This window comes from Pseudorca crassidens, chromosome 10, assembly GCF_039906515.1.
Source record: "Pseudorca crassidens isolate mPseCra1 chromosome 10, mPseCra1.hap1, whole genome shotgun sequence".
NCBI lineage: Eukaryota > Metazoa > Chordata > Mammalia > Artiodactyla > Delphinidae > Pseudorca > Pseudorca crassidens.
Genome location: NC_090305.1, coordinates 98,218,813 through 98,244,308, shown reverse-complemented (window position 1 = coordinate 98,244,308; position 25,496 = coordinate 98,218,813). Strand labels below are relative to the sequence as shown.

Below are 25,496 nucleotides of genomic sequence, written 5' to 3'. Positions count from 1 at the left end.
ATAGACATTTTTCCATAAAGACATACAGATGGCCAACAGACTCATGAAAAGATGCTCAACCTCACTAATCATACGAGAAATGCAAATCACAGCACAATGAGGTATCACCTTACACCTATCAGAATGGTTATCAAAAGACAACAAATGATAAGTATTGACAAGGATGTACAGAAAAGGGAATCCTAGTATACTGTTGGGTGGGAACGTAAATTGGCACAGCTACACTGCAGTCTTTTTTTTTTTTTTTTTTTTTTTACAATAGCCAAGATATGGAAGCAACCTAAGTGTCCATCAACAGATAAATGAATAAAGAAGATGTGATACATACACACACAGACAAAGACAACACACCCAATGGAATATTACTTAGCCATAAACATGAGTGCAATCTTATAGATGGACCCACAAGGTATTATACTAAGTGAAGTAAATCAGATAGAGCAAGATGAATACCATATGATATCACTTATATGTGGAATCTAAAAAACAACTGAACAAACAACTAAACAGAAACAGACTCAGATACAGATCCCAAACGCGTGGTTGCCAGAGGTGAGAGGGGTGGGGGGACGGCTGAAATAGGTGAGGGAGGTTAAGAGGTACAAACTTCCAATTACAAAATAAATGGGCATTAGGGGTGACATCTACAACCTGAGGAATATAGTCAAGAACACTGTGGTAACTTTATATGGTGACAGATAGTAACTAGACGTCTCAGGGGGATCATTTTGCAACGTACACAAATATCAACTCATTATGCACCTGGAACTAACGTAGTGCTGCAGGCCCACTATAATTCAATTTCTACATATATGTATACGATTCATTTTTGAATTATCATATAAACTGCAGCCATTAAATGATACTTTGCAAGACCACGGCAACCCAAGTTCTAAACGTAGTTGACCCTTTGCCACTTCATACATCTTGTAAGGAGTCACTTAGAACAGAAGGTCTCTTTGGTGGTTTCTAATTGAGCTCAAGGAAGCAGCTCATAAGTTGTTTAAATCGTATTCTCCTAAGGTCATAAACTTTTTATAGGAAAAAGTTATGCGTAGTGTTTTTGTTTTTGTTTTTGTTTTCAGTGTGATGTTAATCCTTTCATGCCAGGCGGGGCCGCTTCCATGAGTCACTGCTTTCAACAGTAAAGCAAAATGCTCTGGTTCGAATCCCAACGCTGCTAGACACTAGCCAAGTGACTGTGGGAAAGCCACTCATCAGACCGCTACGAACTTTGCTTTTATCTTTCCATTCGGGCGACTATAAATATTATCAGCTCTGCCAACTCTGCTGAGTTGTAGGGATGATCAAATGACACAGGGGACGTTAAAACAATCGAAAGACTCTAAAGTGCATCTCATAAAAAAGATAAATCAGTAACCAAACACACGGAAAAAATATTTCACCTTGCAAGTTTTCTAAGAAGTGCAAATCAAAAGAGAGGTAACATTTTAGTAGCTTTGCCAGTGGCTGAATAAATTAGTGCAGTCCTTTCAGAAAACAGTTTGACAGTACATTTCAATTCTCCGGAAAAAAATGTCTACTCTGAATCTGTAATGATAAAAATAGGTAATGTGTATTTTACTATTGCTTCTCTAACGCTCCCTGTATGTCAGGCATTGTACTAAGCGCTATACTTGGACAGGTGGCCTTGAGAAATGAGGGGACTAGGGATGCCAACCCTTCACGCAGTTGAAAATCCACGTGTAATTTACAGTCGGCCCTCTGCATCCGTGGTTCCTTGTCATCCTGGATTCAACCAGCTACGCATCATATAGTACCCTAGTGTTTACTACTGAAAAAAATCTCCGTAGAAGTGGATCCACGTAGTTCAAACACATGTTGTGCGAGGGTCAACTGTATAAGCTTACTTAGTGCTTCTCCTCAAAACACAAAACTGTCTTTGGTTATTATTAGCATCTACATTTTACAAATTAGGAAAGAGGGCACAGAGCTGCAAGGTCATTTGTGCTAGGCTTCATAGCTAGTATGGGGCAGGAAGCACAATTAAATTTAAGGTGATTTGGTTTCAAAGTCCTCACTCTTTACTCCTCCATTTAATAACTTCTGGAAGTTCATCCTCAGAAAGTAACCCAAAATAAGGAAAGATCAGGAGGTCTTAAGATATTTCTGCATGTGTTTTGTATACACTTGCCAATTTTGGAAGTGATATAAGTAAAGATTCAGCAAGTGATAGCAAATAAAATCTTTCGACTACTACATACTGCTTAAAATAACCAAGAAAACTAACAAGTACAGTACTTATGATCCACAAAATTAAAAAAAAATTAAAAGATGTCTCAATTTCTTATTATGTCCATGTTAGGGTTATAAGATTGACAGAATTTTTGGTTCTGCCCATGGTAGCATTCTAAGGGTCCTCAAGAACTATAAAAGTGGTATGCAGAGGTCTCTTTCTTATGAATGGCAAGACCAGGGTCAGGAATCCCAGTGACATCATCCCAAATTCTTTCTTTCCATGAGTGCTAATGAATAGGACAGAGCCAATGAGATAGAATTCACTATTTTAATAGAAGTTTACACACTCTGGTGTCAAAATCAGAAGAAAGTTAGACAGAGGTGAACAATCAGATACGCTGCCCCCAGAGAAGGGAAGTAAGGTTTTAGAGGAGCACATGCTCGGAGTTTATTACATTGCAAACTTTCTCCATCAGAGGACTGAAACCCCTTTCAAGGACAATGGCTTTTCCTTTGGCCATGTCCTTCCCCTACTTATGGGTAGGAAAGCAACTCAATGATTTAAAGGTAGACAGATATACACTCCCTCCGTTGGCCAAATCAATAGAAGACAAACCTAGAGCCCAGAGCTCCTTCCGGACACCCAAGCTTAGAGCAGACATCCAAACAACAACAACAACAACAACAGCAGAAGCCTGTGGTCACACACGTCACTTTTCTTTTCTTAGGTGCCACAGCGGTGGTTGGTGCTGTATTCTGAATGTTGTGGCATCATTACACCAAATTTGCTATGAGGTGTCTACCCAGGAGGGCAGCTTAGAATGGAAGAAACAAATAGTGACAAAAGGTTTTTGAGGTGGCCAGATCTGGGTATGGATTCTTTCTGACTGAGCGACCATGAGCGCGAGGTGGAATTGGGCTCACTAAGCCTTGGCTGCCACTTCCTGCTTGGGCAACGTGTACCTTCCCCTGCTTCCATTTTCTCATTTATAAAACAGTGAAAAAAAAAAAAAAAAAAACAGCTATTTCAGAGGGTGTGGTAAGGATTAAAAGAATTAAGATTTGTTTCATTTTCCTCAACTAAAAACTGAGGATAAGGAAAAGACAGTCTCTTCAGCAAGCGGTGTTGGAAAAGCTGGACAGCCACACGTAAATCAATGAAGTTAGAACATATCCTCACCATACACAAAAATAAACTCAAAATAGCTTAAGGACTTAAATATAGACACGGCACCATAAAACTCCTAGAAGAGAACATAGGCAAAACAAAATTTCTGTCTCTGACAGAAATCGTACCACTGTTTTCTTAGGTCAGTCTCCCAAAGCAATAGAAATAAAGGCACAAATAAACAAATGGGACCTAATCAAACTTACAAGCTTCTGTACAGCAAAGGAAACCATCAACAAAATGAAAAGACAACCTGCATACTGGGAGAAAATATTTGCAAATGATGCAACTGACAAGGGCTTAATTTCCAAAGTATACGAACAGCTCATACAACTCAATAACAAAAAAACAACCCAATCGTGAAATGGGCAGAAGACCTAAATAGACATTTTCTCAACGAAGACATACAGATGGCCAACAGGCACATGAAAAGATGCTCATCCTCGCTAATCATTAGAGAAATACAAATCACAACTACAATGAGGTATCACCTCACACCAGTCAGAATGGCCATTAAAAAAGTCTACAAACAACAAATGCTGGAGAGGGTGTGGAGAAAAGGGAACCCTCTTGCACTGCTGGTGGGAATGTAAATTGATACAGCCACTATGGAGAAGAGTATGGAGGTTCCTCAAAAAACTAAAAATAGAGTTGCCCTACGAGCCAGCCATCCCACTCCTGGGCCTATACCCAGACAAAACTCCATTCGAAAAGATACAAGCACCTTTATGTTCATAGCAACACTATTTACAATAGCCAAGACATGCAAACAACCTAAATGTTCATCGACAGATGAATGGATAAAGAAGATGTGGTGTGTGTGTATGTGTACATATATTTGCTGTACAGCAGAAAGGAACACAATGCCGTAAAAGCAACTATACTTCAATAAAATTTTAACAAATAACATAAAATCGATAACCAACAAGGACCTACTGTAGAGCACAAGGAACTGTACTCAATATTTTGTAATAACCTACAAGGGAAAAGAATATATGTATTGAGGATCATTATCATTTACGTCAAGTGCTTAATCTGGTAGCTAGCACATGGCAAGCATTCAGTAAATATTAATTATTATAATTACTTTTCAAAAGACTCTCAGAATGAAAACCTTAAGTGTAAAACTTGCAAAAAGCTAAAGTTTTTGTTCGTTTAGATGTGTATTTGTGGACTTTTTTGCAGGATGAGAGACAGTCATTTAAGTAAGTACCTAATAAGCACTGACTATTTTATAATTTTTATTACTAAGGTTTTGGCCTTGGATCTAATTTCTTCCTCATAGCATGCAAAATGCAGCAATTCTTCAGTTATGAGAATAACAATAATCAACAGAGGGAAGGATATGGTCAAAGTTGGGAGGCTGATGCATTCCTTAGTCCTCTGTTCCTGTGATACTTTTAAAAGGCAGGAAGGGCTTATATATTACAGTTTATTGGATTTGCGGGGTTTCACATTTTTACTTAAAATGGAGAACTTGTCAACTCAAATAAATGCAGATCTTGCTATTTTCTTTCAGGGTCTTGTAGATGTCAACATAATGGACTTATGAAACATTTAACACGTGCATTGCAATAAATCCTACAAAACCCCTGATTCAATCCGTTTGCCCAGGCTGATTGTCCAAATGAGAGATTCTGCTTCGGTGCTTGTGAAGGGCAGCCAGCTGGGCTCCCCAGGAAAACATAGGCACGTACGACCTGCCCCTCCTCTCCCAACTTGATCAACTGCATTGATATATTTTGTGCAGATTTTTGTTTTATGCGTGGCAAGTAAAATTAATTCCTCAACAACTACTTCTGAAACTTCTACTCTATGCCTGACCCCAGCTGGGACTGGGGATACAAAAAAAGGCATAAACAAAAAAGTGAATGCCTGGTTTCACCGAGCTTGCAGCTGAGTACAGATGGAACATCATGTACAAAGGCCCTGTGATAGCAAGAATCCAGGTGTCTTTACAAAACTAAAGGCAAGTCAGAGCTGCAGCAGAATGAGACGGGGCCCTGCCACAGGGGGCCCTAGAGACCGTGCTGAGAGCTTGCCTTCTTCTTATGAACAATGTATGGACACTGAGATGCCTTAAATATTGGGGGTAGCAGGATTAGTCTTGCAAAAATTGCTAAAAATAGCACCAATTTAGGTTTTGAGCCGTTCTTCAAATTCAATAGCACTTCTGCAATCTCAAAACTTGTTCAAGGAAAGAGAAAATCTGTTGACATACAGTCCACGCCGGAGGCATGATTTATGTGGGCACGTTAACAGCCAGGCTGACAGATACTTGAAGTCCCATAACTATTTGTCCTAATGATTTTTGTACACTTGTATCCACAGAAGAATTGCTTTGGATTAGCTCTTGGCATAGTTTTCTTTTGAGTTGTCCATGGTTTCTTCAAAATGTAATTCTAAAATGTAGCCATTTGTTACAAACTTGCCGGAAACTTGCTTGTGACAGTTGCATTTTTCTCAAATGAAAAAAGCAATAGCATCTTGTAATTCAACATTTCCCTTCCATGGTAAATTGCCCAATTGTGCCAGAGCAGCAGACCACTTTGGTAGCTCAGTTTATAACTGCTACTCTGATATTGGTATGCTCTCCCTTAAAAGTATTATTTTGCACTTCATCCGGTTTCAATCTCCACCATCTGTTTCGATAAGGCTGCAGGACTGTTTGCCCCACCCTAAAAGGGCAGGAAGTCCCATAGGAAGGACATACATTCCAAGAGAATTTTATAGTCCTGGCTGCAATTCCCTGTTGTAAAATTATGCTGCCTATGAGACAGGGAATGTGATTTTGTGTCTTTTTTCTTGGTACAAGCTACTAACTTTTCATCAATATAACAAAGTTTGAAAAATACTGCCCTATTTTGAGCTCAGGAGAGGAGAGAAGAAACAAGGTCAACTCACTTCTCCACTGCAGCTGTTCCTAAGTGAGGACCTGAGGGATCAATCCAGGATCATAATCAAAGATGTTCTACAAAAGAGCCCTTATGGGGCTGGGTGTCAGCAAGTAAGGAAACTGCTGTATGAACAAAAACATAAAGTGACCCCCAAATGAGAATGTGCCTACTCATGTTCCAAGAGTCTAGGAAGGGAACTAGGCATCAGAGGAGAAAGAGCACAGGGAGAAATCATCCGCATTTATCACGTGGTTGACCCCTCTGAGCCACATCTTCCTCATCTGTATAATGGGTATAATAACCCCTTGCAGACAGTCAGGGCTGTGGTGATGATTTCTATCTTTTCCTGGAACAATTTTTGACTGTTGTTTTCTACTTTAGCCTCCTATTTGCTTTCTCCACAGCACTAATCATAACTTGCAATTATTTTATTCATCTACTTTTGGTTTTCCGCCTTCCTCCTGGGCTGGAACAGAAGCTCCCTGAAAGCAGAGCCCGTATCTTCCTCCCAGCTCAGTTGCTAGCCCCGTGCAGGTGCTCGACACACATTTGTGAAATGAACAAATGAGGAGGGAGAGAATGCATGAGAAAACAATTGCGTGCCATTAGTTATTGGGATTATTTTTCTCGTTAGCAAATATGCTCTCAAATACGTCACGGAATTGCTCCAAAGTTTGGTTTTGTTTTAATCTGTAAAAGGAGGAGGATACGTGTCATGTTTATTCACCAGGCTGATAGGGGCATCACACTGGATGATATAAACACATAAAAGGATACTGATCTGTGTACAGCACTTTATAAGGCCAAGGATGTTTAAGGCAAAGGAAGAACACAGCTGAGTATGACAATAAAAAAGGATAGGCAATTTGAGTCATGGGGGAGATGCTTTTTTTAAACAAAGCCAAAGGTAACTTCAGTCACCACAAACATCCATCGCAACGACGGCATGTAAACCCACTGCACGCAAACTACTACCACTGGGCACCGTTCTATTGAATCCTTGCGAGCCATCCCATGTAGTAGGGACTATTGTTATCCCCATTTTACAGATGAGCAAATAAGGGGCTGAGAATGTTTCAGTGACTTGCCCAGGGTGACAGAGTAAGGGAAAGAGCTGGGATTCACACCTGGGCAATTGGCCTCTTCGAGTCTTAACCATTTTTCAAGAGCTAATTAGCGTGGCTTCATCAGGCAGCTTGAACACGTGCTTCTCCATAATAGAGCTATGAGCACCCAGGAAGGGTGCTATTAGACGATGAGGAAATGGGAAGTCTTCCCATGTGGTCACCACATACCTGATCTAGTGTGACTGGAAAAACTAAGACAAAGTGAGAAGTCTCTCTCGAAAGTTTTATCTGGGTTTATGTGTCTGGTAGATATTTATCTTGTGAGCATATTTTTATTCTCTAGAAAGATGAACATGATGCTGCATACTCTGTAAAAGCCTCAAATGGTTTTGGTATCCATAGTTCTCTTTGGAAGAAGTAAAAGGGGGGAAAATGAAACATCTGTATTACTAGAAATGCTTCCTAAGGAAAGCTATATTCCAACCTAACTCGCTTGAGGATACTTGATTAAGTCATGCCACAGCCCTTTCTTACACCTCCTGAAAAGCCCGTAAGCAGCCAATTTATAATACGTACATCGCTTAGAAGAGGCACTTTGCTCACAAGGACTGCTGCTGAGAAGGGGCTGAATTCCCCTCACTCGGGAATTCCTTCTCATCAAGTGCGTAGCCTGACAGACTTTACGAAACACGGCAAGGCCGTAACTCCAATCTTTAAAGCCACTGCCTCCTGGAGCTAATGAGGAAGAAATGACACCCAGCTCAGATAATTATGCCTTCTAACGCTTACGGAAATGCTTTTTGCCTGGATATCCCTGGGCTTTCAACTTGGCGTTCCACAATCGGGCTTGCTTCTGCACAGAATCCAAGCCAGCTCCTGTCCATGCCGTGGCGGCTGGACGGCAAGAGGAACCTGAGGAAACATGGCCTGAGCTAAAGTGGGGCGCTGCTGAAGACCCCCCTTTATGCTCTGGAGGGTTGGTGGCAGAAAGAAAAATGCGTTTCCTGCAGGGTCCACCGATGAATATCTATTTGAGAAGGCTGACGATAGCCAGCCTCTACCTTACACGTCTGGTCAAGATTTGAGAAAACGAGCTTTATGAATTTACCGCTACGCTTGCAAAATTTCATAAACCTGTCCTGTCAGCCATGACTCTTATGCTTTGGTTGTACGGACACAGTGGTGTATGGCAATATTCTTATATATTCATATATTATTGGAAGCTACAGAGCTCTTATTCTTTGCTTTTAAGAAGTTTGTAAGAGAACACTAAAAAAGTAAAATAAAATAAAAAGATTGACTTGAGTTTTAAATCCAGTATCACGTGGTCAGTATGAGGCTCTGAGCTTCAGAAGTTGGAGTCCTGGAGGATTCAAGACATACAGTGCACGCCATACGCAAAAGAATTAGAAGGATATGGTTAGATCTAAGTTGGTCTCCTCCCTCAACCTGTAATAAAGACAGTTAAGAATGGAAGATGAGAAGAAAGAGACTTACAGGGGAAGCCTGTAAGTTGCATGCGGGTGTGTGCCCCTGGAAGGGGTCCTGGGCTCCAACACCTCCCCCAGCGCAGTCTCAGGAGGGCGGTAGAAGCCATCACAATCAGAGCTGAGCCTGGAGGAGCCCTGAGGCCAGGATCAAAAGTCCATGCTGTGCTCACCTCCACATCTCCACTCCTGAGGGACGGTATCACATTCCTGGAGAAGGATTCCTAGACAGGAAGAAGGCATGGATAGACGCCAAAGGCCCAGAGCAAAGGGACCTCACAAACAACTCCAGGTCCCTGGCCTTGACAAAGTCCTCTGTAAATGAGGTTCCACCACATTGACTGGGTGGAACGGACAACTCTACAAAGACTGCTTAAACTTCTAAAATCACTGAAATGGAGGGGCAAAACAGAGTTATAGGAAACAATCACAAGTCATATTTTTTGCACTACTGGTTTGGTGGCCCGAGAGCTGTACTTACTATAACGTAACCATAGGAGAGGCTGCAGTGTCAGCGCTCTCAGAAGCGAGGCTGGTCACATCTTGCTTATCTTCTCTCAAATTTATCAAGTGTTATACTTGACATATTTGATGCTATGCTGCCCACTGAAAACAGGCTACCTTTTTGTTCTTCAATTCCTTTAGAAAGATAACTCTACTGGTTTTAAGATAATCAAAGAAGATAAAATTTCATATCTAAGTGAATTAAAAGTAAAGCCAGAGAAATAACATAGCATTTAATATGATTTAATGTTCCACTAAAGCCTTTTTTCGTCTATTACGTATAGGAATCCAAAGTCATACCCATAATCATCTTTCATGGACACGGGACTTTTATTCAATACTTTTATTCTGAAAAGTATTTAAAATAAGTTTTCCAAGAACAAAGGAGACTTCAGATGTGAATTCAGATGATTCTAATTTGGGGAACACTATATTAATTAGCATTTCACCTAGCTAAATTCTATTAGTAAATTCACCCAAAGAGCTGCTATAAAATGCTGTACTGCATCCACAAAGCCTTTCTGAGATGATTCTGAGACATTTAGTACTTATTTAATGTTCATTTTAAAAATAAATGAATGATTTAACATAAAAAAATCTAATAATTTGGCTTATATTTCCAGTTCCCACCCAGACAGAAGCCAGTCATTGCAGAGGCAGGTAGTGGAAGACTTAAGGATGATGGTAGGAAGAGAAACACCAAGCAAGATGCTGATGTCCCGAGATAAGGCCGCGAATCAAACATTTAACGAAGAACCATATTAACACACAGTCCATAATGAATGCTCCAGGCAGATTAAATCATAATTAATCTTCGTTGACCCTCGGTTTAACAAAGTGCAGAGGTGTAAAAACGCATTTTACTTTGCTTCTCATCAAAATGGCTTCAAAAAGTCTTAGAGCAACAAAGGGTGAGACATTATTTGTCTATAACATTTTGTTGTGGATTCCTTAATCGTGCTGAATAAATTAGGTCTCACAATACAACATCTATTTAACAATTAAAGGTCAATTCAGAATAGAATAATAAAATGACAGGGAGAACTAATTAGTAGACTCAAATTTTCCCCACATATATTCTCAGAGAACTTGACTCACTTTGTCCTGATAGTTTAAAAATTATACAGGCTCAACTGGGCCTGGGTCCCAGGTGAGGATAAAAGACTTTAGAAATACACGCTTTATTCACTAACAGCATTTATTAACAGGATTTTGCCACCCCCAAGAGAGTGACCTTTACTTAAACTATTAGCTTTGACAAGTGAGGTGAAAAGAAAAACACAGCTTAAGGATACTGACCTCCCAGAACGCGGACATTTACCAGACTATACTCTTTGGCCCTTGCTATCTTTCCACAGTAAGTATTTGTTGATTAGGGACTCAAAACAAAATCACATTTGTTTACTGTGTGAGTTGAAAGCACTAGCAATGGAATACGTCTTTTTACAAAAAAAAAAAAACCCACAAAACAAGAAATATGTCACCAATTTATTCTTCCTCTGTCATCTCAAAAGGAAAACAAATCTCTGAAAGTCAAGTTGTCCCTTCATGGAATAATGGATTTCTAAATGCTGAGTTACTTGTTTTCAGCAAAGAGATAATTCCGCAGAATCAGTATTCAGAGTGGCATTTGACAGGACCGTAATGTTAGTTAGACAAATGTCTGTATAAGCCGTAAGATGTGACAGAGTGATAATTTTTACGGACTGCCATAGGCAAACACATTCACATTCTCAAAACCTTCTGAGTTCAAAGAATGGGTCTGGGAGCAAAGACCTTGGGGATGCTACTAACCACATAGGGATATAGCACATCAGGGCTAAAACTGTACAAAAGTTGGGACATGAGGTACTCAGCAAGTCCAAGCTCCTATAACGCTTGGGCACACTCTATATTATGGTGCTGAAATTCCATAAGCTTGGAGTCTCATTCCATTCGCAGCATCAAGTTGAATAACGCTTGCCTACAAACTTTCTGATACCTTAGTACATTGCTATGCAATGTGTGCCCCAGTGAAAATCTCTGGTATGTATTTACATGCTTATGCAAATCCCTGGCTTTATTTTCCTCCTAGAATTTGGTGTGCATCCTGATTTTCCATAGGACTGACATAAGGCAATAGGATCTTCATGAAACACCACCCTGCTCTGTAACTGCTTTCAGCCCGGAAGAGCAGATAATTGCCATTACTGAGCTATTACTGTGTCCTAGTATCATTTTAGATCCTTTTTTTTTTTAACATCTTTATTGTAGTATAATTGCTTTACAATGATGTGTTAGTTTCTGCTGTATAAAATTGTGAATCAGCTATATATATACATATGTCCCCATATCCCCTCCCTCTTGCGTCTCCCTCCCACCCTCCCTATCCCACCCCTCTAGGTGGTCACAAAGCACTGAGCTGACCTCCCTGTGCTGTGTGGCTGCTTCCCACTAGCTATCTATTTTACATTTCGTAGTGTATATACGTCCATGCCACTCTCTCACTTCATCCCACCTTACCCTTCCCCCTCCCCGTGTCCTCAAGTGCATTTTCTACATATGCGTCTTTATTCCTGTCCTGCCCCTAGGTTCTTCAGAACCATTTTTTTTTTTTTTTTTTTAGATTCCATATATATGTGTTAGCATACGGTATTTGTTTTTCTCTTTCTGACTTACTTCACTCTGTATGACAGACTCTAGGTCCATCCACCTCACTACAAATAACTCAATTTCATTTCCTTTTATGGCTGAGTAATATTCCATTGTATATATGTGCCACATCTTCTTTACCCATTCAGCTGTCGATGGACACTTAGGTTGCTTCCATGTCCTGCCTATTGTAAATAGAGCGGCAATGAACATTGTGGCACACGACTCTTTTTGAATTATGGTTTTCTCAGGGTATATGCCCAGTAGTGGGATTGCTGGGTCCTATAGTAGTTCTTTCTTTCATTTTTTAAGGAACCTCCATACTGTTCTCCATAGTGGCTGTATCAATTTACATTCCCACCAACAGTGCAAGAGGGTTCCCTTTCTGCACATCCGCTCCAGCATTTATTTCTTGTAGATGTTTTGATGATGGCCATTCTGACCAGTGTGAGGTGATATCTCATTGTGGTTTTGATTTGCATTTCTCTAATGATTAGTGATGTTGAGCATCCTTTCATGTGTTTGTTGGCAATCTGTATATCTTCTTTGGAGAAATGTCTATTTAGGTCTTCTAGTCATTTTTGGATTGGGTTTGTTTTTTTGATATTGAGCTGCATGAGCTGCTTATAAATTTTGGAGATTAATCCCTTGTCAGTTGCTTCGTTTGCAAATATTTTCTCCCATTCTTAGGGTTGCCTTTTGGTCTTGTTTATGGTTTCCTTTGCTGTGTAAAAGCTTTTAAGTTTCATTAGGTCCCATTTGTTTATTTTTGTTTTTATTTCCATTTCTCTAGGAGGTGGGTCAAAAAGGATCTTGCTGTGATTTGTGTCACAGAGTGTTCTGCCTATGTTTTCCTCTAAGAATTTGATAGTGTCTGGCCTTACATTTAGGTCTTTAATCCATTTTGAGCTTATTTTTGTGTATGGTGTTAGGGAGTGTTCTAATTTCATTCTTTTAAATGCAGCTGTCCAGTTTTCCCAGCACCATTTATTGAAGAGGTTATCTTTTCTCCATTGTATATTCTTGCCTCCTTTATCAAAGATAAGGTGACCATATGTGCGTGGGTTTCTCTCTGGGCTTTCTATCCTGTTCCATTGATCTATATTTCTGTTTTTGTGCCAGTACCATCCTGTCTTGCTTACTGTAGCTTTGTAGTATAGTCTGAAGTCAGGGAGCCTGATTCCGCCAGCTCCATTTTTCTTTCTCAAGATTGCTTTGGCTAGTCGAGGTCTTTTGTATTCCATACAAATTGTGCAATTTTTTGTTCTAGTTCTGTGAAAAATGGCATTGGTAGTTTGATAGGGATTGCATTGAATCTGTAGATTGCTTTGGGTAGTATAGTCATTTTCACAATGTTGATTCTTCCATTCCAAGAACATGGTATATCTCTCCATCTGTTTGTATCATCTTTAATTTCTTTCATCAGTGTCTTACAGTTTTCTGCATACAGGTCTTTTGTCTCCTTAGGTAGGTTTATTCCTAGGTATTTTATTCTTTTTGCTGCAATGGTAAATGGGAGTGTTTCCTTAATTTCTCTTTCAGATTTTTCACCATTTGTGTATATGAATGCAAGAGATTTCTGTGCATTAGTTTTGTATCCTGCTACTTTACCAAATTCATTGTTTAGCTCTAGTAGTTTTCTGGTAGCATCTTTAAGATTTTCTATGTATAGTATCATGTCATCTGCAAACAGTGACAGTTTTACTTCTTCTTTTCCGATTTGGATTCCTTTTATTTCTTTTTCGTCTCAGATTGCTGGGGCTAAAACTTCCAGGATTATATTGAATAATAGTGGGGAGAGTGTGCAACCTTGTCTTCTTCCTGATCTTAGTGGAAATAGTTTCAGTTTTTCACCATTGAGAACAATGTTGTCTGTGGCTTTGTCATATATGGCCTTTGCTATGTTGTAGTAAGTTCCCTCTATGCCTACTTTCTGGAGGGTTTTTATCATAAATGGGTGTTGAATTTTGTCAAAAGCTTTTTCTGCATCTATTGAGATGATCATATAGTTTTTCCCCTTCAATTTGTTAATATGGTGTATCATATTGATTGATTTGCATATATTGAATTCTTGCATTCCTGGGGTAAAACCCACTTGATCATGGTGTATGACCCTTTTAATGTGCTACTGGAACCTGTTTGCTAGTAGTTTGTTGAGGATTTTTACATCTGTGTTCATCAGTGATACTGGCCTGTAGTTTTCTTTTTCTGTGACATCTTTGCCTGGTTTTGGTATCAGGGTGATGGTGGGCTCATAGAATGAGTTCGGGAGTGTTCCTCCCTCTGCTATATTTTGGAAGAGTTTGAGAAGGATAGGTGTTAGCTCTTCTCTAAATGTTTGATACAATTCGCCTGTGAAGCCATCTGGTCCTGGGCTTTTGTTTGTTGGAAGATTTTTAATCACAGTTTCAATCTCAGTGCTTGTGATTGGTCTGTTTATATTTTCTATTTCTTCCTGGTTCAGTCTCACAAGGTTGTGCTTTTCTAAGAATTGCCCATTTCTGCCAGGTTGCCCATTTTATTGGCATATAGTTGCTTGTAGTAATCTCTCATGATCCTTTGTATTTCTGCAGTGTCAGTTGTTACTTCTCTTTCATTTCTAATTCTATTGAGTTGAGTCTTCTCCCTCTTTTTTCTTGATGAGTCTGGCTAATGGTTTATCAGCTTTGTTTATCTTCTGAAAGAACCAGCTTTTAGTTTTATTGATCTTTGCTATTGTTTCCTTCATTTCTTTTTCATTTATTTCTGATCTGATCTTTATGATTTCTTTCCTTCTGCTAACTTTGCGGATTCTTTGTTCTTCTTTTTCTAATTGCTTTAGGTGTAAGTTTACGTTGTTTATTTGAGATGTTTCTTGTTTCTTGAGGTAGTATTGGATTGCTATAAACTTCGCTCTTAGAACTGCTTTTGCTGCATCCCATAGGTTGTGGGTCATCATGATTTCACTGTCATTTGTTTCTAGGTATTTTGTGATTTCCTCTTTGATTTCTTCAGTGATCTCTTGGCCATTTAGTATTATACTGTTTAGCCTCCATGTGTTTTTATTTTTTACAGATTTTTTTCCTGTAATTGATATCTATTCTCATAGTGTTGTGGTCGGAAAAGATACTTGATACAATTTTAATTTTCTTACATTTACCAAGGCTTGATTTGTGACCCAAGATATGATCTATCCTGGAGAATGTTCCATGAGCATTTGAGAGGAAAGTGTATTCTGTTGTTTTTCGATGGAATGTCCTTTAAATATCAATTAAGTCCATGCTACTTAATGTGTCATTTAAAGCTTGTGTTTCCTTACTTATTGTCATTTTGTTGATCTCTCCATTGGTGAAAGTGGGGTGTTAAAGTCCCCTACTACGATTGTGTTACTGTCAATTTCCCCTTTTATGGCTGTTAACATTTGCCTTATGTATTGAGGTGCTCCTATGTTGGGTGCATAAATATTTACAACTGTAATTTCTTCTTGGATTGATCCCTTGATCTTTATGTAGGGTCCTTTTTTGTCTCTTGTAATAGTCTTTATTTTAAAGTCTATTTTGTCTGACAGAGAATTGCTACTCCAGCTTCCTTTTGATTTGCATTTGCATGGAGTATCTTTTTCCATTCCCTCACTTTCAGTCTGTATGTGTCCCTAGGTCTGAAGTGGGTCTCTTGTGGACAGCATATATACAGGTCTTGTTTTTGTATCCATTCAGCCAGTCTGTCTTTTAGTGGTAGCATTTAATCCATTTACATTTAAGGTAATTATCGGTATGTATGTTCCTATTCCCATTTTCTTAATTGTTTTGGGTTTGTTATTGTACGTCTTTTCCTTCTCTTCTGTTTCCTGCCTAGAGAAGTTCTTTTAGTATTTTTTTTGAAAATTTGGTTTGGTGGTGCTAAATTCTCTTAGCTTTTGATTGTCTGTAGAGGTTTTAATTTCTCTGTCGAATCTGAATGAGATCCTTGCTGGGCAGAGTTATCTTGGTTGTAGGTTTTTCCCTTTCATCACTTTAAATATGTCCTGCCACTCCCTTCCGGCTTACAGAGTTTCTGCTGAAAGATCAGCTGTTAACCTTATGGGGATTCCCTTGTATGTTATTTGTTGTTTTCCCTTGCTGCTTTCAGTATTTTTTCTTTGTATTTAATTTCTGACAGTTTGATTAATATGTTTCTTGGTGTGTTTCTCCTTGGATTTATCCTGTATGGGGCTCTCTGTGCTTCCTGGAATTGATTAACTATTTCCTTTACCATATTAGGGAAGTTTTCAACTATAATCTCTTCCAATATTTTCTTAGACCCTTTCTTTTTCTCTTCTTCTTCTGGGACCCCTATAATTCGAAAGTTGGTGCGTTTAATGTTGGCCCAGAGGTCTCTGAGACCGTCCTCAATTCTTTTCATTCTTTTTTCTTTATTCTGCTCTGTGGTAGTTATTTCCACTATTTTATCTTCCAGTTCACCTACCCGTTTTTCTGCCTCAGTTATTCTGCTATTGATTCCTTCTAGAGAATTTTAAATTTCATTTATTGTGCTGTTCATCATTGTTTGTTTGCTCTCTAGTTCGTCTAAGTCCTTGTTAAACGTTTCTTGTATTTTCTCCACTCGATTTCCAAGATTTTGGATCATCTTTACTATCATTACTCTGAATTCTTTTTCAGGTAGACTGTCTATTTCCTCTTCATTTGCTTGGTCTGGGGTTTTTTATCTTGCTCCTTCATCTGCTGTGTGTTTCTCTGTCTTCTCATTTTGCTTAACTTACTGTGTTTGGGGTCTCCTTTTTGCAGGCTGCACGTTTGTAGTTCCCGTTGTTTTTGGTGTCTGACCACAGCAGCTAAGGTTGGTTCAGTGGGTTGTGTAGGCTCCTTGGTCGAGGAGACTGGTGCCTGTTTTCTGGTGGATGAGTCTGGATCTTGTCTTTCTGGTGGGCAGGACCGCATCTGGTGGTGTGTTTTGGGGCATCTATGACCTTATTATGTTTTTAGGCAGCCTCTCTGCTAATGGGTGGGGTTATGTTCTTGTCTTGCTAGTTGTCTGGCATGGGGTGTCCAGTACTGTAGCTTGCTGTTTGTTGAGTGGAACTGGGTCTTAGCGTTGAGAAAGAGATCTCTGGGAGAGCTTTTGCCGTTTGCTATTACTTGGAGCTGAGAGGTGTCCAGTGGACCAATGTCCTGAACTCAGCTCTCCCACCTCAGAGGCTCAGGCCTGACACCTGGCTGGAGCAACAATACCCTGTCAGCCACACAGTTGCTAGTCTGCTGCAGGGAGAGTAGGGGTGGCGGCTGTGGCTTACGGTGGGGACAAGGACACTGGCAGCAGAAGTTCTGGGAAGTACTCCCGGGCATGAGCCCTCCCAGAGTCCGCCCTTAGCCCCACCAAAGAGCTTCTAGATCCTCTTCTTGAGTGCTCTCATTTAATTCCCACAACAACTTTGGATGCAATTAATTATTAATTATTATTCCCATTTCAAAGATGAGGAAAGGCTTTGAGAGATTAAATTCTGTCTCTCACAGGGGTATTCAGAGATAGCCCTGGAACACAATGCTAGTCCTCTTTCATGCCACACATTGGCAGAGTCTTTTCCTGACACCAAGATGGCCTCAATCTCTTTTGCAGAGACATAATAACTTCATCTATTTATTTTCCTTCTTCTCTTGACCTCGGTAACTCCACAAAAACATATTTTTCCCAAAGAGATCACATGCTAAACTGGTCTCTGTTTCAGCAATCTACTGGCAAGTGTTAAGGGTGAACACACTTACCCAGTGGGGTGGGGAGGGTGGGGGAGCATAAATTCAACCTGAAAGAAAAATCACGTCTGATTTTTCTTCCCATGAGCAACAAATAATCTATGACGAGCTATCTAAAAATGCTTACTTTAATGTGTGTGTAGTTACCACTATCTCCATTAGAAAATATAGCTCTACCATGAAGTAGCATGAATGGCATTAGTACCTTTCAGATAGAGTTTGTGTTTTCTGTGAAAACTTACACCACCAATAAACTTGCTCGACTATGTGACTCCTTGGAGGATGGCAGCCAAGATAACCCATGAGCAGGATGGGTTCCTGGCGAGTCTTAATTTATATCAATGACAACTGAGATAAACCACCAGGGAAAGTAGGATGAAGAATGTCTAGCTCTCAAGGTTGAGAGACCTTGGAATTGGGTATCAAGGAAAGTTGGGATGTTCTTAAAACACTGAAGTATGTGGTAGCTTTCCTTGTTTGAAGGAGATTTTAAATGCATATGGATAATTCATAGGAATAAGGATTCCATGGTTGTTCAGGTAAGAATCCATGCACATGTAGCCCAATGTGAAATTATAAAGCATATGCAGTTTATTTCCTGTTTAATAATAATTTTTGTTCGACAATTATTCTTCCTTTCATGACTTTTTTTTTTACCATCTTGGGTTTTTAGAACTCCCTGTTTTCCCCTGACGCCAGGAATGTGCTCTCTCCAAATAGTTATGGGTCCCACGACTGATGTTCAAAACTTGTCTGACCAGATGATTGATTCAATGATCTTGACCTCGAATCTTGAATGATCCACGACTACTTAGAGCTAATATATAGTAAGTAGCTCATGACGGCTGAAGAGGCCATATATCCCAGAAAAAACATGCCTGCATTTTAGTTTGTGTCCAAATCCTAGGAATGAATATTTTAAAACTTTCTTGTTCTTTAGCAGAGACCAGTCACAGAGAGAGGTCTGTGGAGCGGGCTGTTTTCTGCAGCCCTGAGATCAAAACATCTACTAACTGCACTCTGCGATGCCAGACTCCACGATCGGCAATGCCAGACTACTTAGCCTACCTCCTCATCTGGTTGCTTCTTTCCAATGTGCCCGTTCTTTCAGTGTTTCAAAATCTGGGTACCAAGCTTTCCCTTACATCACCCACGCCCTTAAGCCTATCAACGGCTTTCTTCTCTCATCCATTCTTCTCTTTCATTAAAACAACTTCTCACTGCAAGTATTCTCATTAATACAGTTTAATATGTCATTTCTCTCCATTTTTTCTTTCCCTGTGGTCTAGCAAATCTTACTATGTCTTTTCTCCCACTTTTCCACTTCCAAGTTGAGGTATACCTAAATGTCAAGATTTTTAAAATAGTATTCTGGGAATACTTCCAAAGCAAGTACAAGTTTAGTTGAATTTGGAAAAGAGAAAGTATGAGGAAGAATAACAAACACAGACCATCCACGTTCTTATATCCATTAACAGGAAGAACAAAAGACACAATGATAGTAGTAATACCGACGTCCACTCAGTACGGCACCTCTTACCACAAGGGAAGTGGTAAGTAAGGAAAAGGAGAGGGGCCTCAGCTAACTTACCGGGTGTGATCATAGGTCTCTCACATGGAGGAAGCATGATATGAAAACATCAACACTTCTGTTTCCATTTTTTGAAGGTAGTGGCTTGGATAATGAGCTTACATGTTTTTATAAACCCAAATTCTTGATAATCAGCACTGAAATGTGACTACAGGTAAAACAGCCTGGTTAGAGTATATACGAAGACTGGAGATGAGCCTTAGACAGAACGATCCTAACGGCCGTCAGACAATTCATTCCACCTTTCAGACTCTACAAAACATCAAATGTCAGAAAGAGCCAAAAAACTGTCACCAATCACTGAGGTACTTGTAGTACGTTTGCATGTCCCCGTCATATAGACAAATTACCCAGATGTCAAGCTAATTTTTCAACTTCTACTTGAAAGCTTGGTGTTACCTATAGGTCTAGTCAACATTGACTTAATTTTCCCCCAACACTGTAAGGATCCTATCATTGAAAACACTGTTGCTATACACTACGGGCTAGAGAATGTGGCTAATCTGATATTCTAGTTAACTGAGTTAGGCATCCAACCGTGCATCATATTGATTTTGTACCATTATTGTTACTCATGTCTCTGTTGATATCTTCTCTCTCCTTTTTCACAAAAAGAAAACTCCTTGAGGAAAAGGCCTAAACGTCAGCATCCTTGCACCATTCGTGCTGTTTTAGTACCATGTTCTACATGCATTATTCTTCATTAACAGATGTTTACTGAATGGGGGAATCTACAGTATCTGAATGGCCAATATTCGAAGGCCCACATTGCAAAGAAAAACTACACATGAGTGTATACAATACGAACGTCTCTTTCTTGATCATACTAAAGACATGTTAGGGTTTGTCGTACCTCAAGGGCATCATTACAAATGTTGAAGGCTACTGAAGTATAAAATTGGGGAATGCTAATTAATAGAGGGCTAGGTGATGGTAGAACACATCACACCCTTGTGTAAGACCTCCCACAACTTCCAGTATCCACAGGATAAAGACCAAAATCCACATACATCCCAGCAGAGCTTATTCCTTGTATCTCTACACCTGCAGCCTCGGCTCACACATTTATCCTATTCACTGTACTGCATGTTTTTCTGCTTTTCACACCCTAAGAGGCACAATCGTTTTCCTGCTTCGAGCCCTGTGCCATGCTCTTCCTGCACCAGAAATTCTCCAATCTGGTCTTCCCCTTCCCCAACCAGCCAACGTCTACTCACCTTTTGAGAGAGCTTCCGCCTTTAACATGAGTAAAATTCCTTGATTATACGCCGTTGCCTCATTCAGAACATTTACTGCAATTTATAATTATGTATTCATAGCAAGGTCGCTGGAATAAGGTTGATTTTTTCTCACTACACTCTAAGCAGCGTGAAAGCAGCGGCATTACCTGGTTTGCTCACCACCAGATCAGCGGTACCTAGCACAGTGCTTAGCAGAAAGGAGTCGCTCAATATATATTTGTGAACCAATCAGTGAATAAACATGTGATGTCAACTTCTGATTACTGCATATATATATGTGTGTATACACACACAAACACCTACACCCACACGGGGTTAGCCAAAAAGTGCGTTCGGGTTTTCCCACAAGATGTTACAGAACATTGGAATTCTCATTACTCTAACCCCAAGTACTTTCTTTCCTTAATCAAATATATTGTTTTCACATTTTTGGTCATTTCTCTGCTGATAGTTAAATCTGATGCTGGTATGGAATTTGTGAGAGACTTTGGTCTATGTGAAAATGACTTTATACTCCTGGCTACAACATGAACTAATATTTACCAGCGACAGCATTCAAGGCAACATGACCTCTTCTGAACTCAAAGCATCAAAGAAAATGTCAATTACTGCTAGACAGACAGGCAGAAAAGAATCCACTCTTGTCTGTATTGCTCTTGCCGCTCAAGTCTTACGTTCCTGTTCCACTTTCTGAGCAATCTAGTAAAATTCAATTTACTTTTTCAATTCGTCTGCAGCCAAGCTTCCTTCTGTCAGCTCTGCAGACATCACAATGCTGGCCACGCAGAGTAACAGGAGAAGGACAGTGAGAATGAAATTACCTGTGCACTTGCGATCTGTGTCTTCTTTCTTTGACCCACTAATTGTCAACTTGCAGTTGAAGTTTTCCTCCCAGTATTCGGCAAACCATACGTTTCTTCTGTTGTTTTCAAGCGTGCGGGATGTAAAGTAGGCATCAAACCCTAAACAGAGTTAAACGGAAAAGTTACTGCTTGCGGGGCACGGCCGGGACATTTGGAAATAAAAATACCAATGATGGTTTTTCTTCATTTTAGTGGACTGGATGCTTGCTCTTTTGTGTCAATCAAAAAAAAAAAAAAAAGTGAAAAAAATACTAATGCTAACTCCTATGGCTAAATCCCTAGTTCAATCTGTCAGGCAGATGTGTGGCCTACAAATGAACTTTCACAATGAAATCTGCATTAGAGACCTTAGCAGTGACACAGTGATCACAACATCCCTTGTATCTCTAGGGAGTAGACTAGGTCTTCATCATCACCAAGATAATAAGTGATCATTTCAGTGCTTACTGTGGACCAGACTCTCTGCTTTACGTAGATCCTTTCATTCATCTCAACAGCCTATGTGGTAGTTGCTATCATTTCCATTTTGCCAATGAAAAAAGAGAGTCTTAGAAGACATAATAAAGTGCCCAAGGTCAACCACTATGCCGTATTCTGCATCCCTACGCATGTGAGTTACTGACCTGTGATTATCATTCTAAGAACCCTCTTGCATTTAGTAAGGACCCATTATGGAACTGACTTTCTAGTCAAAATGGAAGTTTTTGAAGAGGCCATAGGTAAACTGACCCCAACGTAAGTGTAATGCTTTTTCTAAAGAGTGTTAGATGAGCAGACTCGAGAGAACAAGTGCCCAGGAAATCTCTAGCTACCTCTTTAGGATAGTGCAGCTTTAAATGGGCCAGTGGTCCTGTGAGAATCAGATTGGATTCAGTATCACAAAGGCTGGCCTTGAATCCCAGCTCCACTAATCTCACTAAGTCGGGGAAACACGAGCAAGTACACGCTGGAACTTTCTTATCTTCCTTCCGTTTACCTGTAAGATGATACCACCTGTTTTCCTTATGGCATCTTGTTTGTGGCAGTGGGAAGACTTTGGAAACTCATGGAGTTTAAGGTCAAGAACCATAGGAGAAGATGGACTTACGTTCACATTATGTAAATTATTCAGTTACTCTTATTTAAGGCCACAAGAGAAAAACAGCTCTCAACTCTAAACTTCACAAGTGGAGCACGTCAGTTTAATTTTATTCACTACTACATTCATGGCCCAACATACAGTAGCCCTACTGTAAGTGGAAAACTTGAAATAAGTAAATGAGACAAAGAAAAAAAAAAGAAAAAAGAAACCTATACAGGAGATTATACTTTAGAGAAAATAAAAAGAATAGTCTATACATCTTTTAGTTATTTTCTAGGGTGTTGTGAGAACATGATTCTTGACCCGGTATCCAGGAAACTGTCCTTTCATACGCGCTGCCTTCGCTGACTTGAGAGTAATCGAGCTGCAGCATCTGACTCACTCTGATATCAACACTGATCGATCCACCTGTCTGGCTGGAAGTCCCAGCCCACCTCACTGTTCTCCCATAACCCAGTCTCCAGATGACTGATCAGTAAAAGAACAATCCCTCAATAAGGGGAAATCTTTGGGGGAAAGACAGAGTCCCCCAGAGTTTCCAGGAACACTACATGTATGCGCCTGTCATGTACATACATACATACACTCACAATGGTAACTAGTTAACTTTCACTTTTCTCTCCATCTATCCCCCTGCCAAACCCCCACAAGGGGGGAAAAAAAAAGGCAACAGTGGTAGACTGTGACACTGATGGCCCCTGATGGACCATGCTTCCTGGGCTTCACGCCCTTGCGTGGTCCCCTCTTACGCAGCCTGCCTCTTTGTTCATGAGACACTGGCAGGTGCGATGCAGGCGGAGGCTGGAAAACCCTTTACTCACTGTACCTTGTCCTTGAGAGACTCCCCTTGGAATCCAGCTACCATGCTCTAACACGAGTGGCTGGGGTACGTGACATCATGTGGAAAGAGAAGAGCCCAGCCAGACCCCAGCCCTCTCAGCAGAGCCTTTGTGGACTTTGCAGCCGTCCAGCTGACTGCAGTAGAACCACTCAGCTGAGACCAGCCACGATTGCAGAACTGCGGCGATTCATCTTTTAAACCACTAACACTTGAGGTGGTTTTTTCCGCAGCCACAGACAACTGAAACACTGCTGCATTAGCACGGCACCCTAAGCCCCTCTTTGTGAGACACCCGAACAACACACTCTTAAGGAAGAAGCAGCCTCCAGAGAACACAAATGGAGATAAACTCTTTGGCCACATGCCACAGGCCTGAAGCTCAAACCAGACTCAGAATAGGAACTACTAAAATGGCTCAAATTGTACCACCGATACATACATTCCCCAGCTCAGAAGAAGACATCTTTAGAGGAAACCTCATCACTGAAAAAGTCCATCACTTCAAAACACCTCTCTCTTCAGCCTGTGTCTGCTAGAAATGCAAAAAAGTGCTGGTGAAGGAAGGACTAGGGTGCAGCTAGCTAACACGGTGGTAGGCAAGAGAAGGCAGCAGGCGTCTCCCTCTGTTCTAAGAGAGAACCAACAGATTTCTGGAAAGCCTGCGCTATAACAGGACGTGGATGAGCAACAGGCTTTCCTAGTCTGAACTCCATCCTTTTACTCACCCACCCAGTTCACTCCCAGCTTCCTTCTCCAGCTCACAGCAGGGACTCACTTGCAGGCCGAATTCAGCTTTCACTCTCCCATGGAACGAGCGACCAGCTTCCCCGGGCATGTCGGAAGGGGTGGAGGTTTGGGGTGGGACCTGAGAGGCTCCCTTTTTAACAAGCCCCAGGTGCTGTGCATGTAGCTCCCGCTTTGAGAAGCTGGACTTCTCCAATCTTGGGTTTTTAACAAGATCCACGTGATTCTCCTGTTGCCCAGATTGTGAGAAGCAAATCCTGAGCTTCTGAAGCTGGGATTTAAGCCGTTCCAGCCCCATTTGTTAAATGTCAGCCTTGTCACCTTCTCAGCCTCGAATCTTTGCCCTGGTTCAGATGACAGGGTCTTCGCTTTGCTTCTGCAGTTGAGACTTTTGCTTAGTACTGTGTTCAGTATGGCAGGAGCCCTCCCTTGCATACTGTGGCCTGCAGATGGCTAGGGGGAGACGGAGGGCACCGTGTGACCTGCGGGTGAGTTTTCCTGGTGTGTTCGCTCCATTGCTTCTCAAGGCTCCTTTGCAGCCTCAAAGGCTGTGTGCCTCAACTTTGTCTCCTGTTATCACTCTGGGCTCCCCAGCCCAGGAATTTCCATCCTGGTGCAACGTTTTAGTGCTTCTAAGAAGGTAACCTTAAATACCCCGTGTCTTTGAAATGGAGCAGGACACTGTGGTCCTTCTCCCTTCAAGTCCTCTGCCTGCCTTTGGTCTGTACAAAAACTTTCGCCAAAGTATAAGTTTAATCAGAGAAGTGAGAAAATGCAGAAGCAAAGGAAAGCAGTCAAACAGGACAAACAATAATAGTTTAGCCATTAAGCAAAGTCAAGGACCTCTAGTTCCTCCTCAAGGGCTATAGATAATATGCTGAGCCATATCCTGTGAGCTGTCTTGTAGATGCTGAAACCACCACCATGTGGAAGGAGTTAACTACATGATGACCAGACTGTAGCCATGCCATAAGCTGCCACCATTCTGAGAACTGGCCTCAAAGAAGTGGGAACAGAGTGACCCTGGAACTAAAGATTAACTGTACTCAAAACAATCAGGATGACGTGGATCAGACCATGGCATGACCAAGTTCAAGACGACTGTCAGAGCTGACTGTGCTGTTTCTGCATGTAGCCCCCTCCCTCCAGCCGTGACCCCTGAAACTCCACGTTAAAAGCTCTTGCCCACTGACTGTCAGTCCGGGCATCGGCCTGTGGATACGAGTCCGCCCTCTCTCCCTGGTTGCTGGCCTCCGGAGGAAAGCCAACTTTCCTGTTCACCAACCTTGCCTCTTTATTGGCTTTTGAGCAGAGAGTAGACAGACCCCACTTTTGGTAACATCTTCACTACCTCTTCTGAAGGCCCATGGCCTTGAGGAGTAACTCAGAGCCCTTAGCCAGGTACCGACATAGCATACATTGGCTTTTGGGTGGTTTCCTAGAGATGTGAACTGCC

The 25,496-nt window shown here is 40.8% G+C and overlaps 1 protein-coding gene across 8 annotated transcripts in view; it reads right to left on the bottom strand.

Moving 5' to 3' along the window:
- GRM7 (glutamate metabotropic receptor 7) overlaps positions 1–25,496 on the bottom strand; it is an 863,743-nt gene that overhangs the window by 318,086 nt on the left and 520,161 nt on the right. For all 8 annotated transcript variants that reach the window (XR_010947145.1, XR_010947143.1, XR_010947144.1 and 5 more), the window contains exon 5: positions 21,333–21,473. Coding sequence is in view for 4 of the 8 variants with exons in the window: in XM_067755285.1 (XP_067611386.1) it covers positions 21,333–21,473 (141 nt within the window). In the remaining 4 variants the exon portion in view is untranslated. The remainder of the gene's footprint in view (positions 1–21,332; positions 21,474–25,496) is intronic.